Source organism: Camelus ferus, chromosome 4, assembly GCF_009834535.1.
Source record: "Camelus ferus isolate YT-003-E chromosome 4, BCGSAC_Cfer_1.0, whole genome shotgun sequence".
Lineage (NCBI taxonomy): Eukaryota > Metazoa > Chordata > Mammalia > Artiodactyla > Camelidae > Camelus > Camelus ferus.
The window spans coordinates 21,712,801-21,740,187 of NC_045699.1; the positions used below are offsets into that span (position 1 = coordinate 21,712,801).

Genomic DNA, 27,387 nt, shown 5'->3' on the forward strand with positions numbered 1-27,387 from the left:
AATTTTTTAATTACCTCATTTGAGAGGAACAAATTGGTCACTATTGTGTAGCTGAAGCCAGGTATAATGCAATAGGCAATCTTAATTGTTCAGGATCTTCCATAAATTGTTCAGCAATAAATTTTATTATTTATATCCCTCTTGGTTAAGTTACAAAAACCCAACCTGAGCTGGTATGAGCAGAAAGGGAGTCCATTATAGTTATGTGGGCAATTTCATGGAAGCCAAGAGAAAGAACAAAATTAAGTTTGAAGTAGGTATGTAAATCAGTCAGAGTTATTAGTAGGAAAAGAGATGGCACACTTAGAAGAGTTCACTGGAAGAGAATTTAATGAGGAAATTTACAGAAATGTGAGCAGATTAAGAGAACCAAGAAGATATGATGAGGCACCAAGAATCAGCAAGACTGGAAAATCAATACCATGGCTAAGCCTACAGCGTCAAGAGCTAACGCTGTCACCATAGTCCAATACAAGCCACAGCTGTGGAAGAGAACCTGCTTGAGAGATGAAACTACTGTCAGGAATGCACAGGAGCAGAAAAAGCTGGGGAAATAAACACCCTGACTTTCTCTTCTTTCCTTTCTTCCTCTACCCTCTTAACCTCCTGGTAGTGCACCGACCTTCCAAAACCAACTAGAAGCCAGAGGGCACAGGAGTCCAGATAATACAGTCCATAGACATCAGCCCCTACAAGGCAAAACAGAGACCAGAGGAAAACGGTGCTAGAGCAGGTAAAAGAGTGAATAACCAGCACAATATGGAAACAAAGGCCACTATAACAGTACAAAAATCCCTAATTCTGTACGCAGTCTCTTTCCCAGGAACGCTTTCTCTGTAACGTATATGATGGGCGTAAACGTGGAAAATCAGAAAGTGAAAAAAGAATTGTTCATGAAAGATAAGAATAATAAGAAAAACTTTATTGGAAGACAATTCTTTTTCTACAGGTTTAATTAATAATAGCTTTTGAGTTGCTTTGTTATCAACTTTAAATCTCAAAGGAGACATGACCTCATTATTCTTAGCTTTTCTAATTCAACTCTGAAGAAATATGTAAAATAATATTGAAGCATTAAGATATGCTATGATAACAACTTAACAATTTTTAAAATCCTAAAACCATTAAACAATGATACATCTCAAAAATAAAACAGTACCACTGCAAAAGAAAATTTTATCTTCCAAAGCTTTAGCAAATACAATCGAAGAGCAGGTATCTCTATTTTTATATCACTTTCATACACCTTGATTTTTCCACAGTATCAAACCGTAAAACACCAATGCTTTGGGGAAAAGTTTAAACAAAAACAAAGAAAGTTAAACATTAGTTTTATAAAATTGCTGCTAAAATATATGAAGGATAAAAGTAGAACTGAAAAAATAGATAAGAGCATATCACAGTAAATTTCTAATGGTTCACCAGTAGAAATCTGCAGATCCTTAAGGTGAAAATAGGCCTTGATCATATCCTTCTGTTTTTTTGAGGACAATAAACTTTCCTGAACTTAAGTGTTTCCTAAAGACTCATTTGCCAAATATCTGTTGATTCCTTTAAAAAACAAACAAACAAAACCAGAGCCCTGAAGCTCAATTTTAAAGTGTAAAGAATTTTACATGCTTTTCTGAAGAATATAATTGAGTCAGAAAGTAACTAAATAATTCGAAGCAGACAGTATGGCAAAAGGAAATTGAGGTAGAAATGTAAAATTATTTAAGTCAAAGCTACTATATCACACATAATGGCATAAACACAAAAAATTAAGAAAGTAGAAATCGTGGAATGGACAGCATTCACTAACCTACTAATGCTTTTGCTAGTTTCCAAAATATGCTTACCTAGTATACAATCTTTATAGTTCTTTATCATATTAAGTGGACTAATATTAAAACCAAAACATTTTACCTAAGCACTCTTATCTGGGGAGTTCGTATTCCGTAGCAGGAAATGAAGGAGAAAAACCAGCCTAGAAAGCAACAGTGTGGATTATGCACTGTTACAGCCTGTGTCCTGCATAACCTTTTGAATGCACGACCTTTAAGTTGCTGAAGGTTGCCTCAGAATTTGGCTCAGTTTGATGGAAACATCTGTTCCCCTTGCAGGTATACTGTAAGGACTTTTTTCTCAGTTGGATTCAGAACACAGCAAGTGAGCCCTTGTCTGTCCAATCATACAGACCCCAACACTTGTAAATCAAGTTCTGGGAGGACAACAGCAGGTCCACATTCCGTCACCCTTTCTCAGCCAGCTAGGCCAACTGACTGCTGTGAGAACTGCTCTTATCATGTCATCAAATCAAAACATGTTGAGATGAGGGACTAAAAGAGGCATCTGCAGAATTCCCAAAATGTAGTGACTTTGGAACATTGACAGATGCATCTGTCATTTTATACCTTCAACTAACCTGATGTCCACTGGCTCGACACAGTAAAGCTGTCCACGATCGATTCCAATTCTTTCACGTTATTTTCACACGTCTCTACTAGAAAGGCCTGGTGTTTCTTAGCCTTTTAATTGAGAAAAAAAATTACACATGATAAGGTCATGCATTATAGGGGCTGCAGATTTTTTGTGTGAACACATATAGCACAATTAAGTATAAAATGAGCTAATAATTACTCCATTCAAATCCATTATTAATAAACCTCTTTTTGTCTTAATCATATGTTTTACTTGGCTTAATGTAACACTGTATAAGGTCTCAATAAGAATTTACTGAGGTCTTAGTGCCTGTCACCATTCTCGATATTTTAACACACAGTAATTCTTTTTATCTTCATAACAACCCTATGAGGGAAGGGCCATCATTATTCCAATTTTACAGATAAGGAAACTGAGACACAGAGGAATTAAGGAAAACTTTAAAAGACCATGCATGGAGTCATGTGGCAAAGGCAGTTAAAAGTGAATGTAGTGTGACAAATTAAAAGGAACTGCAGCAGTCTACTCAAGAGATGACAGCAGCTTAGATTAGAGTCTTAACAGTGAAAAAGAGTTGTGGGGTATATGAACTGGCGGGCATTGGGGGGTGTATACTTAGGCGGTGGAATGGCCAGACCTTGGTAATGCTGCACTGGGTTATATTACATTTATTGGATTAGACTGGATTGAATTGAACTGCACTGGCTGGATAGGACTGGATGAGATTTGGGAAGTGCTCAGATAAAAGGAGGAGTTAAGACCAATCCCAAGGTTTCAGACTAGAAGAACTGGGCAGATTTCATTTTGCCCAGAGAATGATGGAAGTAGAAAAGGTCTTATTTTGGCTGTTTCTATTTGTGTATTTACTTGTTTGCTTGTTTTTGGCAGGGATTACGAATCATAAATTATGTTTTGATCATACTGCATTAGAAATACCTTTAAGACACTCCCAGCACCAACACAATGCCTGGCAAATAACAGAACCTAAGTAAACATATGTGAATTAACAAAGAACACATAAGTAAAAAAATATGGGAGGCAACTGGACATGATGGTGTAAAGCTCAGAAGAGAGGCCGAGTACAAGTTTGGGAATCATCTAGAGATATGTGAACCCTGCCTTGAGTGTTTGATGGGAAGAGAAAAGAGCCTAGGACAGAGTGTAAGAACTCCAGAATTAACACTTAGAAAAGAAAAAGACTGAAAAAAAGAAATACAGAAGGGGACAGTGTCAGGAAAACCAAGGTAAGAGAACATTTCAAGGATAGAGTTGTCAGTTATGTCCAATGTCACAGAATACTCAAGCAAAATGGAGGCTAACAAGTGTCCACTGGACATGGAAGTCACTGGTGACCTTTATAAAATCTGTTATAACCCAGACTGGAACAGGATGAAGGAAGAGTAAGAATTTTTTTGTTTTAATTGAGTAAGAGAGAAGTAAATGCAAACAGGAAATTTAGACAACACTTTCTTGGTAAAAAGGGAAGAGGAGATAAAGGAGAGTAGTTGAAAAGAAGAGTGAGGTTGGAGAAGAGTTTTTTTTTTTTTTCTTACTGAAGTACAGTTGATTTAAATGTTTCAGGTGTATAGCAAAGTGACTCAGCTATATAGGCATATACACATAGCTTTTTCAGATTCTTTTCCATTATAGGTTATTACAAGATATTGAATATAGTTCCCTGTGCTGTACAGTAGGTCTTTGTTGTTTACTTTGTATATATAGTGGGTACCTGTTAATCCCAAATTCCCAATTTATCTCTACGTTCTCTCCCCTGTAGTAACCATAAGTTTGCTTTCTATGCTTGTGAATCTATTTCTGCTTTGTAAATAAGTTCATCTGTATCATTTTTAGGTTCCACATATAAGTGATACTGTATAATATTTCTCTTTCTCTCTTTGATTTATTTCACTTAGTATGATAATCTCTAGGTCCATCCATGTTGCAGCAAATGGCATTATTTCATTCTTTTTTATGGCTGAGTAATATTCCATTATATATATACTACATCTTCTTTATCCATTCATCTGTCAGTTGGACATTTAAGTTGCTTCCATGTCTTGGCTATTGCAAATAGTGCTCCTATGAACACTGGAGTGTATGTATCTTTTTGAATTAGAGTTTTCATCTTTTCCAGATATATGCCCAGGAATGAGACTGCTGTATCATATAGTAACTCTATTTTTAGTTTTTTAAGGAACCTCCATATTGTTCTCCATAGTGGCTATATCAATTTACATTCCCAACAGTGTAGGAGGTTTCTCTTTTCTGCACACCTTCTCCAGCGTTTATTTGCTGTAGACTTTTTGATAACAGCTATCCTGACTGGTGTGAGGTGGTACCTCATTGTAGTTTTGATTTGCATTTTTCTAATAATTAGTGATATTAAGCATCTTTTCATGTGCCTATTGGCCAACTGTATGTCTTCTTTGGAGAAATGTCTATTTAGGTCTTCTGCTTATTTTTTGTAATTGAAGTATAGTTGATTTACAACATCGTGTTAGTTTCTGCTGTACAGAATATTGATTTAATTATACATATATATTCATTTTCATATTCTTTATCATTATAGGTTATTATAAGATATTGAATATAGTTCTCTGTGCTAAACAGTAGGGCCTTATTATTTATCTATTTTATATATAGTAGTTAGTATCTGCAAATCCCAAATCCCTAATTTATCCCTTCCCAACACCCTTCTCCTCGGTAATCATAAGTTTGTTTTCTATGTCCATGAGTCTGTTTCTGTTTTGTAAATAAGTTCATTTGTGCCATTTTCTGTCCAGTTTTTGACTGGGTTGTTTGTTTTTTGATATTGAGCTGTATAAGCTGTTTGTCTATTTTGGAAATTAAGCCTCTGCTGGTAGCATTGTTCGCAAATATTTTCTCCCATTCCATAGGCTGTCTTTTCATTTTGTTTATGGTTTCCTTTGCTGTGCAAAAGCTGTTAAGTTTAATTAGGTCTCATTTAGTTTTTCTTTTATTTCCATTACTCTAGGAGACAGATCCAAAAAAAAAAAAATTGCTGTGATTTATGTCAGTGTTCTGCCTTTGTTTTCCTCTAGGAGTTTTATAGTATTCAGTCATATTTAAGTCTTTAATCTATTTTGAGTCTATTTTTGTATATGGTGTTAGAGAATGTTTTAATTTCATTCTTTTACATGGAGCTGTCCAGTTTTCCCAGCACCATTTGTTGAAGAGTCTCTTCTCTGTTGTACATTCTTGCCTCTTTTGTCATAGATTAATTGATCATAAGTGTGTGCATTTATTTCTGGGCTTTCTATCCTGTTCCATTGATCTATGTGTCTGTTTTTGTGCCAGTACCATACTGTTTTGATTACTGTAGATTTGTAGTACAGTCTGAAGTCAGGGAGAGTGATTCTTTTTCAAGATTCGGCTAATCAAGGTCTTTTGTGTTCTCATACAAATCTTAACATATTTTGTTCCAGCTCTGTGAAAAATGTCATTGGTAATTTGATAGGGATTGCACTGAATCTGTATATTGCCTTGGGTAGTATTGTCATTTTAACAGTATTGATTTTTCCAATCCAAGAACACAGTATATCTTTCCATCTGTTTGTATTATCTTCAATTTCTTTCATTAGCATCTTACAGTTTTCAGAACACAGGTCTTTTGCCTCCATAGAAGGTTTATTTCTAGGTATTTTATTCTTTTTGATGCAATAGTAAATTGGATTGTTTCCTTAATTTCTCTTTCTGATATTTTGTTGTTAGTGTATACAAATGCAACAGATTCCTGTATATTAATTTTGTATCCTGCGAATTTATTCATTCACTGATGACTAGTAGTTTTCTGGTAGTGTTTTCAGCACTTCCTATTTATAGTATCATGTCACCCACAAACAGTGACAGTTTTGCTTCTTTTCCAATGTGGATTCCTTTTATTTCTTTTTCCTCTCTGGCTGCTGTGGCTAGGACTTCCAAAACTATGTTAAATAAAAATGGCAAAAGTGGAACATCCTTGTCTTGTTCCTGATCTTAGACGGAATGCTTTCAGCTTTTCACCAGTGAGTATGATGTTAGCTGTGGGTTTGTCATATATGGCCTGTACTATGTTAAAGTATGTTCCCTCTATACTCACATTCTAGAGAGTTTTTATCATAAATAGGTGTTGAATTTTCAAAATCTTTTTCTGCATTTATTGAGATGTTCATATGGTTTTTACTCTTCTATTTATTAATGTAGTGCATCACACTGATTCATTTGCATATATAGAAAAATCCTTGCATCCCTGGGATAAATTCTAGAATTTTGATTTTTTTAATATATGAGAAACTTAAGCATACCTAAAAGCTGGTGAGATAGAGGCACTAGTGAAAAAGTGCTTACAGAAACAGAAGAAATGGAAGAATAGATACTACAGGACAAAATTTATCCTTAAAATATGTAAAACTAATAATTCTTTCTTTAGATGTCCGTTTAAATTATCACTTCTTTGGAAAAGCTATCTTTTACTCCCTGACTATATCAGTTCCCTCTGTCAGATTCTTCTTAGGACTTATCAGTTATGATTCTACTTTTATTTCAATGGGTCTTCTACTAATATCTATTTCATTGAATTTAAACTCCATGAAGGGAAGAAATGTGGTCTTTTATCTTTGTCCTCATCAACCTAGCCCCAGCACATAGACAATACTAAGTATCTAAAATAAGAGTTAAATAGTTGAATAAATGATAGTACATGCTATCAACAGAAGACTCAAATTAGGATTCATCCACACAGACTTTAAATAGAAGGAGGAAGCTCTTCTTCATATACTAATATGAAAAGATCCCTAAGCTATATTGTTGAGTTAAAAACAAAAGAGGAGGTAGAAAAGATACGTTCTACTATAAAATAAATGGTCCAATGTATAACTGAAAGCCCTCTGAGTTGTGATACAAAACCAAACAAAATCAGAATTCAAGTTTTTTGCATCAGTATACCATTAGTAACATGCTTTTTAATGTTGTCATACTAACAAGTTAATATCAGGTGGGAAAAAAAGAAAGAGAACAGTATGTTTAATATGCTACCATTTGCATAAAATACGTGTGTGTGCACATATTTATAAATATAGAGAGAATCTCTACACTAAATCACAAGAAAGTAGTAACTATGGCTGGCCCTGGGAAGAGAATCTTGGCGCCCAAAGGCTAGGAAGAAAGAGATTTCATTTTTCACTGTAGATCTTTTGTATCTTTTAAATCTTGTATCATGTGCACCTATTATCTACTCAAAAATTTCATCAGCTTTTTAAAAACTCCAAATAGACAAGCCAACAAACAAAAGCTTTTCCATGGTAAATACACATGCACACTGTTAATGTATTAGGAAACACTATGAGGACCAACTGGCAAAGAGACCCAGATGAAGATTTGTGGATATCATCAAAGCATAGACTCCCAGACCAATGCAAGTTTCATATCCATAGAAAAAGAAACACTAAATTTTAGTTATTAAAAAATAAGTAAGTAAAAGAGTCAAAATGGAATATATTATTACCAATGGGCACCAACCAAAGTTTATCTAAAAAAATTGTATTTATAAAGCACCAATTGTGAAAACACATTATGGAGTTACTTTCAATTATTAAATATTTCAATATTCTATTAAATTTTTTGAGTTTATCTATATTATCCTTTTGGTAAAAAAAATCAAGCAATTGAGAGAAATAGAGGGTAACCCAATCATTATAGGCAATGTGTAGTCATAGTTCGTTTTATAATTATAGAAATCTTATTATATAATACACAAAATTATATTTTATATAATAAAAAATTACTTCCATAAAATATATATCATTTTAAATTCAAACAGGACCAAAGTATATATACTACTATATAAATTATTTTTCCATTCATAGTATGTCTCTGACATCTTTCTATATTACATTTTTTTAGCTGCTAGTACTCCATTGCTTAATTAATTTTTCCACTGTATCATTCATTAATCTAATCAGTTCCCTAGTACCTAAATTTATGGGTTATTTGCATCTTTTGCTATTAGTGACAATATATAATATACATCCCTACATGTGTAGTTGCATATCTTTGCATGCACATTCAAGTATCTCTACTCAATAAACTCCTAGAAATAGATTTGATGGGTAAAAGGGTTTGTACAACTGTTTTCAGATAATTGTTACCAAAGTGCTCTCCAAAAAGGCTTACCAGTGTTAACTACTATGAGTGGTATAAGTGCCTATTTCTCAATACCTTTCTAGTGGTAAGCATTATCAACTGATTTCAATGTGTATGTCTTAAACTGTAAATAAGATTAAGTATCTTTTCATATGCTTATTAGCCACCTGTATTTATTTTTCTGTGAACTGTCTTCTTATATCAGATGCCCACTTTTATATTACACTGTCCATATTTTCCTTAGTAACTTATTACAGTCCTTTATAAAATATGGAATCAACCACTTTGTCATACACATTGCAAGTCATGATTGCCGACTTGTCATTTGCTTTCTGACTATATTCTTAAAAACAAAAAAAACTTTTAAGTGATCAAAGTCATCAATAATTTGCTCTGGGACTTCTAGATTTTATGTCACACTCTCCTTACTCCAAGATTATAAAATACTTAATTCCCTTTTCCTTCCAGTGCTTTTTCTCTTTTATGGCTTTTTGATCAGTCCAGAATTTGTTTGATAGAAGCAATATGGCAGGGATTTAGTTACATTATTTCCTCTTATGTACAGTCAGTTATCCAAAAACTATTTATAGGATAGATCTATCTTTAAATATTGATTTGGCATATGCTAATATTGTGATTTATAATAATAAATATATTTTTGGTCTTCATCCATGGTTCCCAGTACACAGTTCCTAAATCTCTTTTAATTTCCTGTATAAGAGTCATAAGGGCATCTTTTGTCAAAATATTTGTTATATTTAGTTTTATTCCCAGTTCCCCAAATGGCTTCAGAGAGATAAAGGTGAAACAGGTATCTTGTTATTCATAACAAAACTCCTTTCAATCACATCTGAGCTTTATGTTAATGAGTTGATTTTTGGAAAGCCCCTAGATAACCTAAGGATGGGGGGGCTGGTTGCCAGGGGAACCAACCATGTGATCTGAAGGTTGGAACTTTCAATTTCACTCCCAAACCTCCAGGGAGGAAAGAGAAGCTAGAGGTTAAATCAATCTCCAATGGTCAATGAGTTAATCAGTCATGCCTACATAATGAGGCTTCTATGTAAACCCAAAAGGAAAGGGTTCTGGGAGCTTCTGGTGTGAGAAACACCTGGATATCCAGGGAGGATGGCACACCCAGACAGAAAGCATGGAAGCTCAGAGACTCTTCTCACATACCTTGCCCCACACACCTCTTCCATCTGGCTGTTCTGAATTACATCCTTTTATAAAAACAAACAAGAAAATCTATAATCTAGTAAATAAACTGCTTTCCTGCATTATGCAGGCTGCTTGCTCTAGCAAATTAACTAAATCTGAGGAGGGAGTTGTGGGAACTTCCAGTTTACAGCTGGGTGGTCAGTAAGCGCAAATAACAAGGTGGACTTGGAACTAGCATCTCAGATGTGTGTGTGTATGTATACGTGGGGGGGTGGGGAGTAGATGGGCCGGAGGGTGACAGATGGGAAGCAGTCTCATGGAACTGAATTCTTAACCTGTGGGGTCTGACACTCTCCAGCTAATTGAGTCCTATTGTAGGACACCTAGGTAGTGTGGCAGAATTGCCTGATGCAGGGAAATCCTGACACATTTGGTGACTGAAAATGTTCTGTCTAAGCAATGTTGTGTGTAGAGAGAGGAGATACAAAGGAGTATGTTTTTCCTTAGAACTGAAGTTTCTTCCTTTATACACACCAACTTTATCATATACTAAATTCCCATACATATTCATAGCTATTTTGAACTCTCTGCTCTGCTTCACTGATTCTCTATTTTGTCAGTACCAAATTCCTAATTACGGTAATTTTATATACTTTTTACTTTTACTTAGATATAATTGACATAACATAAAATTCACTCAGTAAAGTGTACAATTCAATGTTTTTAGCCTATTCACAGTGTTGTGCTGCCATAACCACAATCTAAATTTAGAACATTGTTGTCTCCACTAAAATATATGCCATACCCATTAACTGCCACACTCCATCCTCCCATCACCCTCCAACCCCTGAGCAACCACCATTCTTACTTGCCTATTCTGGACACTTCATATAAATGCAATCATAAAATGTGGCCTTCTATGACTGGCTTCTCTCACAAAGAACAATGTTTTTTAAGTTTCATCCATGTTATAGAATGTACAAGTACTTTATTTCTATTGCTAAATAATATTACATCATAAGGATAAGCCGTATTTTATTTATCCACTCATCAGTTGATGAATATTTGGGTTGTTTTCACTTTTGGGTTGCTATGAATAATGTTGCTATGAACCTCCATGTACAGGTTTTTATGTGGATGTATATTTTCACTTCTTCGGGGCATACACCTAGGAGTGGAACTGCTGGGTTTTATGGGCAATCTAGTTTTAACTTTTTTGAAAACCTGCCGATTTTTTTTCCAAAGGGGCTGCACCATTTTACATTCCCATGAGCAAAGTGTGAGGATTCCATTTTCTCCACATGTTCACCAAAACTTGTCCATTTTTATGTCCATTTTTTAATAATGGTCATGCTAATGACTGAAAAGAGGTATCTCATTGTGGTTTTGATTTGCATAACCCTGACTAATGGACTAATAGACTCTCAGTTCTTTTCCATATCATATGAATACCACACTCTCTTGACTACAACAGCTTTGTAGTAAGCTGTAAAATTGGGAAATGTTACTCCTCCAACTTTATTCTTCTTTTGCAAGATTATTTTAGCTATTCTAAGTCTCTTGCATTTCCACATGTATTTTAGGATCAGTCTGTCAATTTCTGCAAAAAGTCAGCTGGGATTCTGATAGAGATTGCATTGAGTCTATACATCAATTTGAGGAGTACTAACATCTCCACAAGTAACAACATTAACTCCTATGATCCATGAACATATAGTGTCTTTCTATTTACTTAGGTCTTGTTTAATTTTTAAAGTGGTCATTTCTAGTTTTCAGCATACAATTCTTGCATTTCTTTCATTAAGTTGCACAAGTACTTCATTACTTTTGGATGTTTTATAAATGAAATTATTTTCTTAATTTCATTTTTGGATTGTTCATTGCTAGTGTACAGAAATACAACTGATTTTGGTATTGATCTTGCATTGTATCCTGCAACCTTGCTAAAACTTACTAGTTCTAATAGTTGTGTGTATGTCTGTGTGTGTGTGTGTGTGAATTCCTTATGAATTTCTAATATACAAGATTACATGATCTGCACATAGGTAGTTTACTTTTTCTTCTCCAAAATTAATGCCTTTTATTTCTTTTTTCTTGCCTACTTCTCTGGCTGGAACCTCCAGTACAGTGCTGACTAGGCATCGTGACAGTACACATCTCTGTCTTGTTCATGATCTTGGGGAGAAAGCAGTCATTCACCATTAGCTTTGACATTGACTATAGATTTTTCACAGATGCTCGTTATTCTATTTCTAGTTTGTTAAGCATCTATGTTATGAAAAACTGTTTAATTTTACCAAACATTTTTCTGTCACTATTGAGATGATCATTTGGTTTTTGTCATTCTATAAATAAGGTCTATTAACCGGTTGATTTTCAGATGTTAAATCAGTCTTACATTCTGGCATAAATCCCACTTGATCATAGTGTAAAATTTTCTTTACAAAATGTTGGACTTAGTCTGCTATCACATTGTTGAGAATTTTGGCATCTACACTCAAAAGGGATACTGGTCTGAGTTTTCTTTTCTTGTGATGTCTCTGGTTTGTTATCATGTTAATAATACTAACTTCATATAACGAGAGGGGAAATGTTGCCTTCCTCTTCTCTTTTTTGAAAGAATCTGTGAAGAACTGGTATTAATTCTTCTTCCAGTCAGAATGGCCATCATTAAAAAGTCCACAAATTATAAATGTTGAAGAGAGTGTGGAGAACAGAGAACTCTCCTACACTGTTGGTGGGATTGTACTTTGGTGCAGTCATTATGGAAAACAGTATGGAGATACCTCAAAAAACTAAAAATAGACTTACTATATGATCCAGCAATCCCACCCCTTGGCATCTATCCAGAGGGAACTTTAATTCAAAAGGATACAGGAACCCCAGCACTATTTACAATAGCCAGATATGGAAACAATCTAAATCTCCATCAACAGATGATTGGATAAAGAAACTGTGGTATATTTATACAATGGAATACTACTTAGCCATAAAAAATAAAATAAAATGCCACTTGCATCAAAATGGATGGACCTGAAGAATGGCATTCCAAGTGAAGTAAGCCAGAAAGAGAAAGTAAAATATAATATCACTTACATGTGGAATCAAAAAATAAAAGACAAATGAACTTATTTATAAAACAGAAACAGACTCGCAGACATAGAAAACAAACTTATGGTTACTGGGGGAGAAGGGGGTGTGAAGGGATAAATTAGGAGTTCAAGATGTGCAGATACTACTATATATAAAACAGATAAACAACAAGTTTATACTGTATAGCACAGGGAACTATATTCAATACATTGTAGTAATCTATAATGAAAAAGAATATGAAAACGAATATATGTACGCATATGTATGACTGAACTACTTGCTGTACACCAGAAATTGACACAATATTGTAAACAGACTACACTTCAATTTAAAAAACAAAAAAGAACTGGTGTTAATTCTTCTTTAATATATGGTAGAATACATCAGTGAAGCCTTCTGGCCTTGACTTTCCTAGTAAGAAGCTTCTTGATTACTAAGCCAATCTCTTTATTTGTTATAGGTCTATCCAGATTTTTTTATTTCTTCTTTACCAGTTTTGGTAATTTATGTCTTTCTAGAAGTTTATCCATTTCACCTAAATTACCTAACTTGTTGTTCACAGTATTCTCTTATAGTTCTTTTATTTCTGCACAGTCAGTAGCTGTGTCCCTTCTCTCATTCATAATTTTCATAACTTACGTTTCTTCTCTTTTTTTGTCAGTCTAACTAAATGATAATCAATTTAGTTCTCTTTTGAATCAGCTTTTAATTTCATTGATTTCTTCTATTATTCTGTATTGTTTCTCTTGTTTCTGCTTTAGTCTTTCGTTTCTTTTCTTCCACTTGTTTTGGGTTTAGTTTGCTCTTCTCTTTTCAGTTTCTTAAAAATGAAAGATTAGGTTATTAATTTGAGGATTTTTTTAATGCAAGTGACTATAGCTATAAATTTCACTCTTAAGCACTGTGTTAGCTGCATCCTGTAAGATCTGATATATTCTTTCAGTTTTCATTCATCTCTAATTAATTCCCTTGTGATTTCTTTTTTGATCCAGTTTATTTAGGAGCATGTTAGTTTTCACATATTTGTGATTTTTCCCCCCATATTTCCTTCTGTTATTGATTTCTAATTTAATCCACTATAGTCAGAAAATATACTTGGTATAATTTCAATCCTTTTTAAAGTTAATGAGGCTTATTTTATGGCATGACATACAATCTACCCAGTAGAATGTTTCATGTGTACTTGAGAAGAATGTGCACTCTACTGATAATGGATGGGATATTCTATAAATGTCTGTTAGGTCTAGTTTGTTTATAGGATTGTTCAGGTCTTCTATTTATTTGTTGATCTTCCAAGTTGACCTACACGTTATTGAAAGTGTGGTGTAGAAGTCTCAAAACATTATTGTTGTCTATTTCTCTTCAATTCTGTCAGTTTTTGTTTCATGTATATTTGAGTTCTATTTTTAGGTGGATATACATTTACATTGTTAGCATTGTTAGTTCTTCCTGGCAGAATGATCCTGTTATCATTATGAGATGTTCCTCTTTATCTCTAGTAACATTTTTGCTCTGAAGTCTATTTTGTTTTATATTAGTATACCCACTCCAGTTCTTTTTATTTGTTGTGTGCATGGTATAGTTTTTATATCCTTTCTCTTCCAACCTACTTTCAATAATTTCTCTTTACTGATCTTCTCTATTTGATAAATTTTTCTTCATACTTTCCTTTAATCCTTTAAGCATGGTTTCTTTTGCTTTCTGATCATATTTAAATTAAAAAAGGTACTGTGGCATCTTTGTCAACTCAGTATTCCATTCAGTGCCTTCAAGAGCAATTTCTGTTGCCATTTTTCATCTTATGTATGAGTCACACTGTCGTATTTCTTTATAAATCTTATAATTTTTCACTGATGACTGGGCAATATTGTAGCAACTCTGGATACTGGTCCTCTCCCTCAGAGTTGTTGTTGTATTTGTTTGAATATTTGTTTATGTGTTTAATAATTTGATTGAACTAATTCTACAAATTTATTTCCATCACAGTGGGCATCTTCTGATTCCCTGCTCAGATTTTTCCCCCTTGTTTTCATTTTTTATGTTGGCTACCTAGGGTCACCCCTCGGTGGGCATAAGTCAGTTATTGGTCAAAAGTTGTGCTTAAGACTGCTTAGCCAGTTGGATTTTTACCCTTTACTATTGGATGTGTTTGCAGCTTGGAGGCTGCTCTCACAGTTCAAGACGTTTCCACTGTTTTTTTTTCCCCTGCCTTCAGCCAAGGAATCATAGCCTGTAGGTTCTCTCTCTGATCACTACTGAGAGGGCACATCCTTGGGCATGCACACAGTCTCAGAGACTGCCAGGCATGGCTGTGAAGTTATTTTCAAGCATGGATTCCGGGAATCACCTCAGGGTCAGAGTATCTTACTGTGCAGTCAGTCTTTGGTTGTGTTTAAGCCCCTTGTGCCAATGAGACTTCCACTCTGTTTTGATGTGTCTGTGTGCAGCATGGGGCATGTTTCAAGTCTGTCTCGCATCCTGCTCTGATTACTCCTGAGTGGGTGCAGCCTAGGACTTGCACATAGCCTTCCGAAACCCCAAACTTAACTGTGACCCTGTGAAGGCTCTTCTTGGTTATCTTTCTCTAGTTCTATTAAACTTCTGGATGCTCTGTTATTTCATTGTATCACAGAGGTATGAGGTTCCTCTTAATTAACTACTCTTTGCCAAGATTTGTACTGTTTTCAACCATGCCCTTAAACATGGAGCTTGCCACTCTAACCCAAATAAGGTCAGTCCCCTCAAGCAGAGCTGCAGAGCTCTTTCCCTTCATAGCCAGCCAGCTTATCCTCCACTGCACTGGAGCTGGGGGGTGAGGATCCACTTTTTCCATAGCAACAATCCTGCTCTCTAAGTGGCCATTGCAGGGCACTACAACCCCTGCTGTTCTGGGACAAGGGCAGTTGGCCCAATATTCTTGCCCTGCCATGCCAGGGATACAGCTTCTGCATTCCAAGTGAAAGCTGAGTAGAGGAAGAGAGATCTGATCCTCTCAGCCCTGCCTGGAATAGAGTTGCTACAACATAGAGCTCTGAGGGATGAGAAATTCCAGTAGTCTGCCTTTCCTGTGATGAAAGAATAGCCCCTGCCTGGGAGCTAGAGAGGAAGGGCTCATCCTCTCAGCTGCATCAGCCCAGGACAGAGGTTCTGTAACATGGAGCAGGGGCTGGAAAAGGCGTTATGGAACCAGACATCACTCGAATGCCACAGACTCTCACAGTTTCTACCAAAATTTACTAGATTTTCTTCTTTCTAATTGCTTGAGATGTTATTTACATAATTCAACCATTTAAAGTATACAATTCAATGGTTTTCTGTACATTCATGGAATTGCACAAACACCACCACAATTTTAGAACAGTTTTATCACCCCAAAAGAAACCCCTTACTCATTAGCAGTCACTCCCCATTTTCTCCCAATCCCTTCAGCCCTTGGCAACTCTAATCTATCTCTACAGATTTGCCTATTCGAGACATTTCACATAAATTGAATTATACATTATGTGTCTGGCTTTTGTGTCTGGTTTCTTTCACTTAGCTTAATGTTTTCAAGGTTCACCCATATTGAACCATTAATCAGTACTTCATTTCTTTTTATACCTGAAAAATAATCTATCATATGTATGTACCAACTTTATTCATCCATTCATCAGTTGATGGACATTTGGATTGTTTCTATTTTTTTTTTTTTTGCTATGCAAAATGCTGTTATGAATATGCAGATGTCTACTTTCATTTCTATTGGGTATATACTTAAGAGTACAATTACTAAGCCATATGATAACTCCAATTTTAACATTTTGAGGAGCTTTCAAACTATTTTCCAAAGTGGAGGCATCATTTTACATTCAACAGCAGTGTATGAGGATTACAATTTTTTTACATTCTGGCCAACAATTGTTATTACCTATCTTTTTTCTTATAGTCATCCTAGTGTGTGTGATACAATATGTCATTATAGTTTTGATCTGCATTTTCCTGATGACTAGTGATATTGAGCAACTTTTTATGTGTTTATTGGCCATTTTTATGTTTTCTAAGGTGAAGTCTATGTTCAGATCTCTTGTCCACTTTTTAATTAGGTTTTTTCTCTTTATTGTTGAGTTATAAGAGTTCTTTATATACTCTGTTTAAACTCCCTTTACCAGATATATGAGCTGCAAATATTTTCTCACATTCTTTGAGCTGTGTTCTTATTTTTCTGATGGTGTTCTTTGAAGAACCAAGGTTTTTAATTTTTATGATTAGTAGATTTTCCTGAATAAAAGTTTCTCCTTTGCCCTTAGGACAATTTTCAAAGCTTTATATGATTGGGTTTTTAATTTTTTCACCAGTTAAACTGTTGTTTTGATAGGTTAACCAAAGCTCTTTACTCCATCATTCCAGAAGTTCTTCTCTACAATATATTTTAATGTCCTAAAGGTTTAGCCTCCTAGGTCTTCATATTTAGTATTTTCCCAATATTATCAGAAAGTTATCTTTCCAGAGGAGCTCCAGCATCACAGAGTTCACACACACACACACACACACACACACACAGACCCTCTGTTATTTCAATACATATATTATCTTTAATGCTCACTGAAAATCCTGCACAGTAGATATTATTAACACCATTTTACAAATGAGCAAACAGATTCAGAGGGATAATATCACTAAAGTCACATAACTATTATGAGATAGGGCTGGGATTAAAACCCAAATCAATCTGTCTCCAAAATATATGTTCTTTCTATTGTGATATGCTGGCTCAGATTAAGTTCCCATCAATTTCAAGGGATAAAAATGTACAGAAATATAAATGAAGAACTCTAGACACATTGCATACTTGGAGTCAGCTTAATATAAAAGTTCAATTAAATTCCTGGTTCAACAACAATTCTTCTCTTTCAAGTATAGGGCTGAATCCTGACTAAAACATGAGCTAAATATGTGACATAAGTCAGACAGAGAAAGATGAACACCATATGATGTCATTTATATGTGAAATCTAAAAAATCAAAACAAATGAACAACAAAAAAATGAAAACAGACTCATAGATATAAAGAACAAATGTGCAGTTGCCAGAGGGAAGGCAGGAGAATGGATGAAACAGGTGAAGGGAATTAAGAGGTACAAACCTCCAGTTATAAAATAAGTAAGTCACAGAGATGTATTATATACCACAAGAAGTATCATCAGCAATACTGTAATAACTTTATATGGGGATAGATGGTTACTAGACTTATCATGGTGATTATCTCATAATGTATATTTAAATGTTGAATCATTATGCTGTATAACTCAAACTAACATAGTATTGTACATCAGCTATATTTCAATTTTTTAAAAGATGAGCTAAAGTTTCAATACCATTACAATTCAAAATCAAATTTAATGTCGAATTAGCCAGGAAACAATGATCAGTATAAAATTTTTCAAAGAATAAAGGAAAGGTCTGATCAATGACAAACCTTAAAAAGAATTAACCAAGCCTTAAAAAGAATTAACTATGCCTTAAAGTTGCTATTCCATTAATAATTAGCAATATTCTCATTTTCTATAGAGATATCTGGCAAATAGTCTCATAATACAGCCAATACAAATTTTACTTAAATCTAATAATTAGGTTTACAAACTGGGTTACGACCAGAAAAGCTATCCTTTTTTATTATTGAAATATAGCTGACTTATAGTATGTGTTAGTTTCAGGTGTACAGTAAAATATCCTTTTCTTTTACAGTTGACATTTTTTCACCTAATAAATTGTTTTGGTTTTATAAATTGAAGTTTCCATTCTTCATTCATATAGAGAAAGCATTTGGAGTTTTTTTAAGTGTGGATTGCACTTATATCTAAATTTTGTTCTCAAAACTGTTAGTTCTCTTAATAGCCTTTTTGATATACAAGAAATTCTAGAATGAAAACAGAATCTATCAGCTAAATAAACAAAACATCTTGGTTGAAAACAAAGTGCCAAGCAAAGATAAAATACTAAGTTTCTAATTTTTGATTAACATGTCTTATCATATGGCATAAAGAATAAGTTAGGTTAAATGTTAAATTGTTGTTTCAACAAATTCTATAATTCTACACACTTATAGAAATTTAAAAGATAGAACTATAGGATGAAAGAACTTACTTCTTTTTGCTTTGGATATAATTCGCATAGTTTTATTACTCTAGGACTAAACATGCCTTAGAACTGTATTGGCTAACCAGGTGATGTTCAGTTGAACATTTATTGATCACTCACCATGAACCAAGGACTACTTTAGATGTCATGAAGAATCTGCAACCAGTATAGAAAGGGGACTAAAAATATCAAAATAGTCATAGAAAGTTCAGAAAAATTTGTGACTGACAGAACTTAATGTATTATTAAAGAGGAGTCAAGCTTCGTTATAAAATATCTTTAGCCAGAAAGAACAATGAGATGACAATGAACTATGTTATATTTCCACTTTGGTATTTATATCTCACACAATGCTAAAGTGAATGAATTTCTGGTTTAATCTAACATGTCATTCTATCATCTTATCTTCCTTTGAGCCCACAAAAACTCAAAAACTCATCCCTCACTTTTGCCAATCATGCATGAAGATCACTAATAGATATGCATGTAAATAAAAAATTCTAATACAAGCTCTTGAAATAACACATAAAAAGCACAAGCAAACATTTATATCTAGAAAATGGCCAAATGGACCCTGCTGATCTGCAATGGAAAAGTTGACTCAAACTATAAATAACAGTAAAAGTAATTAAGGGAAACAGTTAATAAGAATAAAAATTATAGAAAAAACAAATAGGTAAAAAAATAAATACTTTTAGTCACTATGTTTGTTTAATGAAGTTAGCATTTTAAAAATGAGTTGAACTTTTGTAGCAATGATACACAACACTTAGAACTTCTAAACATTCTGAACTCAAGTAAGCTTTTAAATTAGTTTAAATATATTTTAAGCCATTACAAAGGAATTTTGAGTAAAAATAGAGGAGCACCAGAACCTATAACCCACATCACATATTTATGCTCCACAGCTCACCTTTTTATCTTATCTTCCACCCAGTTACCATGACATACCCAGTGCATTTGTAAGGAATCCAGAGAGCTTGTTCAGCTGAACTGAATTTGATTTGGTTAGCTTTCATAATCATCACCATGTGCAGCTTTTCCTTGATTGTACTGATGATAACTAGTATTTCTTACTTCTTCATAGAACAGTTTGCTATTTCTTCCCCTCCTGGTTTGCCTGTGCTGCTTCCATGGATGTGAGCATTCTATGATCCCAACTGCTTGTTATATGAGGAAATGTCACCCTCTCTTACGTAGCTCTACAATTAGTTTATTTTTCAGAAAATGCTACCTTCCAATCTGAATATAGGCTTACAATTAGTTTATTTTTCAGAAAACGCTACCTTCCAATCTGAAATAGGCCTTGACACACATAAACATCTCCTTCTATCTCTATTTCTTTCTTTCTCTTTTCCTCTCTCTTGGTCTTTCCCCCCCTCTCTCTCCCTGCTCACTCTCTCTTTCTCTCTCTCTCTCTCTCTCTCTCTCTCACACACACACACACACACACACACAATACCATTTTATTTTTTCCCAGGTCAAAAATGAAATTTGAATTTTCAAAACTTAATAATTTACATAAGAATAAATTTCAAGAACCTAGAGATTATCATACTAAGTGAAGCAGTCAGACAAACATTATATATCACTTATATGTGAAATCTAAAAAACAGTACAAATGAACTTATTTACAAAACAGAAACAGACTCACAGATACAGAAAACAAACTTCTGGTTACCAAAGGGGAAGGGGAAGAATAAATTGGGAGCAGAGGATTAACAGATGCACACTACCATGTATAAAATAGATAAACAACAAGAATTTACTGTATAGCACAGGGAACTATACTCAGTATCTTGGAACAAACTATAATAGAATGGAATCAAAAAAGGAATATAGATATATACACATGTATACATATAACCAAGTCACTTTGCTGTATACCTGAAACTAACACTATATTGTAAATCAACTATACTTCAATAAAAAAAATTAAAATTACATTTATATGGTAAAAAAATTAAAATAAAAAGTTTTATGCCCACATTATAAATTTAGGGAGTCAGCCATATAATGCACATTTAAATACACAAATATGAACATACACATTTGATGAATACTATTTAATAATATTAAATTTTTCAGGACCACTGAGAGAGTAAGAAAGTGATGTTTATATTAGCAAAAACAATGCTCATGTATAAATACTACTCCTATTCTGGGTGAAATGCAGAAATCAATAAATTTTTAGCAAAAATTCAGAATAGAATATTAGCCCATTAGTTTTGAATACCTCCTGCAAAATCAGAAACATGTCCATCTAAAGAAAATCTAATAGATCATTTGAAGCAAAAATATTATCGAGAAACATTAACTGTACCACAAAACATAGCAATCAAAGAACTTTTCAAAATCCTATCTAATGCTAGCAGTCATTATTATTATATAATCAAGTCAAGCCCCCAAAGAATAGGGAAAAAATACACACTTGACCATTTTCAATCACAAGTTCTTTAGAGAATAAAATATTCTTTGAGCAAAATCTCCTGAGAACTAGAATTCCCTTCTCAATATATGGTCTCTCCTAGAGCTGTAACTAAATATTACTGAGTGGCAGAAAAACAAATCTCAAGGAATGATGGACTTTAAAAAATTTCATTGTAGAAAGCACAAAGCAAATCCTAATAACACCAATTTGAAAACAACAGCTCCCCTGCTTCAAGAGAAGCATATATAAAAACTCACAGTAACAACTAAAGGACCCAACTGGATCTGTTGAGCCTCTGATGGGCTGTAATAAGCATGATTACTAAGTGGCTTAAACTAGAAATTCCGTTTTTATTTAGTAGTTGATTAAATACCTATTAAGTTCACAAATTTTCAAATTAATAGTTCAATTTTAATCAAAACTTTTTAACATCAGATTCAATAGTGTGTAACACAGAACATGAAACTAATTTCATTAAAATCTTAGATGTGCTATGTTGAAATTCTATGACATTAAAAATAGTATGCTATTCATTTGCTAATCATATCTTCTAAATCCATATATTGAATAGGAGGAATTTCATGGATATAAAAGAACAGTTAAAGTCAGATAGGTTTATATTTCTGAATAGTAATAAAAGACTCAACATACTCAGTTTGAACTTTTCCAAAATTATGTCCTATATTTGTATTCTCTTAAAACAGGGGAGCCATAATTTTGCAACTAGTTTATTAACACTTTGTGTATCCTGACCTAGATGATCCCTAAGGCCTCTTTCAGTTCTAAAGGGCTATGCTATCCTAAGTTATATAACGGTCACTTTAAGTCTCAAAACTTCTTGATGTCTTTGCACATTATTAATAACACCTTGATCTCACTTGCAAACCTACAGAGGAAAGTAGCTTTAATTTTCTCTGCAGTGCAGTGCAACAGAGAAAATAAAGAGCAAGACTTGAATAATGGCCATGAATGCGACCTAAACTAGAAAACAAGCTGTTATCTCAAAGGGAGAGAAAAATTACTTGTAGCTAATTTATGCCTCCCACCTATATTCTATAAAAACGGAAACTATTATGTTCAAAAGAAATATAACTATAGGAAAGACACATTGGGGTATATAGGATTATGGGATGTCATTGAAACAAAGTTTCATTCCCAAAAGCAGAAAGTAAAAGTTTCCTCTAAAGTCACTTTCTCTTCAGTCAAAACCAACGATGAATTCAAAGCAAAAATAATAGCCAGACTATGGGGATGCAGAACTAGAAAAACTGCATTTTTATGGCTTAAATGTTTTAATTTGATAGGTATCTCTTTAAACAAAAATTTTTAAGACAACACAAGCACACAAAGGCCATTAACTTATTGGGGAAAAAAAGGAATATTTACAAGAAAAGTGTATTTAGGGAAAGAGGTAGATGAATTTTTTAATAAAAAGAAAAACACTGCATGTACTATTTAAAGTTATAGTATTTTTATTAAATAAATTTTCATTAAATATTTTTTAAATTTCATATTATGCTCAGGTAAGCAACAGTTCTAATAAGCATAAAACAGAATAAGTTCAAAGAGAAAGCTAATAATAGTGGAGGAAAAAAGAGGAAGAAAATAAAACAAAGATGGAAGAAATAAGACATAAAGCTAGGGGTTTAAGAGAGATTGGGGAAAAAAAAACAGAGAGGAATATATAAATAGGCTGAACCATATGAACTATAGGTGATTTAAGGCTGCAACCTGAATAAATTTTTGAACATCCCATTGGCTCTTCCACAAGGAACGATTCACAAATCTGCAATTAATTTTAGTACTTCATTTTAATCTTTGAAGAAACAATTAGTCTATACTCTTCAACACTATGATCAGAGCAATGGTTCTTTATAGGATGAGTGTCAAGGGCCCACACAAGCAAACAGAGGTTGCCAGTGAGCTACTCGCCTTGTTTCAGACCATCCACCCAGTTTAAAAGAAACATGTTTGCACCAAGTAAATTATTTTTAATCACAAATTATCCAACCCTCAGTGGTGAATTAAGCCAACTTCTTTTATTTTGTGTCTAGTCACTGGAGTGCTAGAAGACCAGAATCAGGAGGATTCATGCAACTTATATTGGTGATGAGGTCTTCTTGTTGCATTCTCAGTTATAACTTACTTTCCAAATTATTTGATTACAGTATCTAATCAGCAAGCAGACCAAGTCCAAGACTCAGCTCAATGACTCGGATGTGTTTTTCTCCACCATGATTCACCCCTCTGAGTCAGGAGTTAAGAGGTGGGATAGCGCATGAATTTAGGGCAGCACATAACAGTGAACAGGCATCCAAGTACGCTACACAGAGAGCTCTAAGCTTTCTAAAACCCCACATCCAAAGTATTCAGATTACAAATTCAACCACAGCACAAGCAATTATATCAATCCCTGAATCAGAACAAATTGGATATCTTGAGTTGAATGGAGACAGAGTTGAATATTTGAGGATATACAGACATTTGTTAAGGAAAAAGAAGAGAAAGAGCACTTCAGTCAATGTGGGTCAGAAACATGAACAGCCAGAACAGACACAAGAAGATATGAAAATATATGTGTTGAAGAAGCCAAGAATACTCTAATGTGGCTGAAGCAAGACAGAAAGCACCTGTCTGTATATAATATTGTACCACTTGAAATGATAAAGAGTTTAAATGTTATCCCATTATTACTTTTCTGTCTTACCATTACCTTTCTATCTGGGCAGCACTGATTTGGCCACTATGTCTTAGTATAACCCAGAGTTTCTATCTTTTTTGAAAAGGAGAAAAAAATACTCATTTTCCTCAGTAACTATTGTCACTAAGAGTTGTGAAATATAACTGAAAGTAAAGAAGCCAAGTCTCTACTATAGAGCTACAGTAATCAAAACAGTGTGGTATTGGCACAAAAACAGACATACGGGTCAATGGAACAGAACAGAGAGCCCAGAAATAAACCCACACACCTACGGTCAATTCATCTTTGACGAAGGAGGCAAGAACATACAATGGAGAAAAGACAGTCTCTTCAGCAAGTGGTGTTGGGAAAACTGGATAGCAGCATGTGAATCAATGAAGTTAGAACACTCCCTCACACCATACACAAAAATAAACTCCAAATGGTTTAAAGACTTATACAAGACAAGGTGCTATAAACCTCCTAGAAGAAAACATAGGCAAAACATTATCTGACATAAATCTTAGCAATGTTCTTCTAGAACAGTCTACCCAGGCAACAGAAATAAAAGCAAAAATGAACAAATGGTGCCTAATTAAACTTATAAGCTTTTGCACAGCAAAGGAAACCGTAAGTAAAACACAATGACAACCTAAGGAATGAGAGAAAATATTTACAAATGATGCAACTGACAATGGTTTAATTTCCAAAATATATAAACAGGTCATACAACTTAATAATAAGAAAACAAACAACCTAATCCAAAAATGGGCAGAAGACCTAAACAAGCAATTCTCCAATGAAGACATACAAATGGCCAATAGGCACATGAAAAACTGCTCAATATCGCTAATTACCAGATAAATGCAAATCAACTACAATGAGGTATCACCTCACACCAGTCAGAATGGCCATCATTAAAAAGACCACAAACAATAAATGCTGGGTGTGGAGAAAAGGGAACCCTCCTACACTGTTGATGGGAATGTCATTTGGTGCAGCAGTTACAGAAAACAGTATGGAGATTCCTCAAAAGACTGAAAAATAGACTTATCATATGATCCAGCAATCCTGCTCCTGGGCATATATCCAGAGGGAACCTTAATTCAAAAAGATACACGCACCCCAATATTCATAGCAGCACTATTTACAATACCCAAGATATGGAAGCAACCTAAATGTTCATCAATAGATGACTGGATAAAGAAGTTGTGGTATATTTATACAATGGAATACTACTCAGCCATAAAAAAGAATAAAATAATGCCATTTTCAACAACCTGTATGGACCTGTAGATTGTCATTCTAAGTGAAGCAAGCCAGAAAAAGAGAAAAATACCACATGATATCACTTATACGTAGAATCTTAAAAAAGAAAGAAAAAAGAGGACAGTAATGAACTCACCTACAAAACAGAAACAGACTCGCAGACACAGTAAACAATCTTATGGTTACCAGGGGAAAGTGGGTGGGAAGGGATAAATTTGGGGATGGGAGTTTTACAAATGTTAACCACTATACATAAAATAGATAAACAACAATTTGATACTGTATAGTGCAAGGAATGATATTCAATATCCTGTGGTAACTTATGGTGAAAAAGAATACAAAAATGAATATATGTATATATATGCATGACTGCTTCATATATGAAGCATTATGCTGTGTACCAGAAACTGACACACTGTAACTGACTGTACCTCAATAATAAATAAATAAATAAATAAATAAATAAATAAATAAATAAATAAAGCCAAGTCTGTGAGGTAGGTATGTATGTGGAGAACAAGACGAACAGAAAATAGAGTATGACTATAAACTTCATGCCCTCCCTCTTAAGGTTCCCAGCAAACTGCAGAGTAGAGTATGTTGCATCAACCAATAAATCCATCCAACAAATGTTTACTGAGGCAAGTACTACTGTGTAATCTTGGTATGTAAAATGAATTAAGTTAACCTCAAATGCACTCTCAATTACTTGGGGAAGAGAAAATCAGATTTTGGTGTTAGGACAGAGATGCTAAACTAAGACCTAAAGAAAGTTGGGAGAGGGCTGAATTCTGATTTTAGGTGGATGAATAAGCAGGAAAAAATGGAACCATGGAAAGCTTCACAGACTGCCAGATATCAGAGCTGAGTATTACAGGATACATAGGAATTTGTTTAAAAGAAGAGAAAGAGCATTTCAGTCAACGTGGGTCAAAAAATGAACAGCCTGAACAAAAGCAAGAGGACATGAAAGTGTATCATGTGTTTAGGAAGCAAAGAGTACTCTAACGTGGCTGAATCAAGACAGAGAGAGGGCGATGGCAATAGAAGACACTGGAAAAGTTAATGTAGAGCCACAAAGAAAGGGGCCTTAGGACAAGAACTTTATTCTGAAAGCAACAGGAAAATACTGATGGTTTTTTAATAAATGGAGGATGACAAGATCAGATCAATATTTGAGAAAGATAAATTTGGTGATGGTATGAAGGCTAGATTATTGGGGAATGAAGACAGAGTGATAAGGTTCAAAATGATTACAAAAGGGAGTCTTTGAAATCATTAGATCTACTGATTATAAACCCTAATTCCCCTTCCATCTAGGTAACACTGTTTTATGAGCTTAGAAAAAAAAGAATAATCTCTGAATAAATTTTGAAATATCATATAATTCAGAGTTTTTACTAGTTCATTTACTTTCCCAATTATTCCAAAGATGTTTTATTATGTATATCTTTGTTATAAACAGCATCTCCAGTTTTGAAATTTTATATCAATGTCACTAAAATTACTTTCATACAATTATTTCATGGTATGTAGTGAGAAAAAAAAAAACCTGTAAACATCAAATTTGACCCAATAAAGTAATTGCCATAGGGTTTTCTTTTTTAACCTTACCATTACAAGTTCTTCCTGTAATTCACTGCAACTTTTTTCATTATACTGAAGTCTCTTTGAAAGGTCTATAATTACTTTCTTCTGTTCCTCGATTTCTTCATTTAGTTTCTTGTTTTTGGAGAAATACTCTCTTTCTAATCTGAAAAGTTAAAGTGTCAAAGCAAGGTTTTAAAATATGCTTTTATCAAGTCCTATTATACAACGTGAACACAAGCGGCAGATGTACTATATATCATGGTTTTGTGCCCAAAGGCTTTAAAGGCCTCTTTTCATTTTTTCAAATAAAAAAGACTGCACATTCTTAAATGAAAGACTCTATGGGAACAATGCCTCCCCCTTTTCGGTAGCAGATATTTGTACTATGTCCAAGGTTATAAGTCAAATGGATCTGGTTGGGGCTGATTTGTTATTACCATTATTTATGATAGACAAACCCCACCCACTACAGTCCAGTTTGCTCA

General features: G+C 34.0%; 1 protein-coding gene across 17 annotated transcripts in view; it reads right to left on the reverse strand.

The window, feature by feature from the left end:
- The window catches only part of CCDC171 (coiled-coil domain containing 171), a 488,107-nt gene that overhangs the window by 393,242 nt on the left and 67,478 nt on the right, over nt 1-27,387 (reverse strand). For 16 of the 17 annotated variants that reach the window (XM_032477676.1, XM_032477674.1, XM_032477673.1 and 13 more), the window contains 2 exons: nt 26,927-27,065; nt 2,405-2,507 (listed from right to left, as the gene is read on the reverse strand). In XM_032477676.1, coding sequence (XP_032333567.1) covers nt 2,405-2,507; nt 26,927-27,065 — 242 coding nt within the window. The remainder of the gene's footprint in view (nt 1-2,404; nt 2,508-26,926; nt 27,066-27,387) is intronic. The other variant, XM_032477678.1, reaches the window with a different exon arrangement.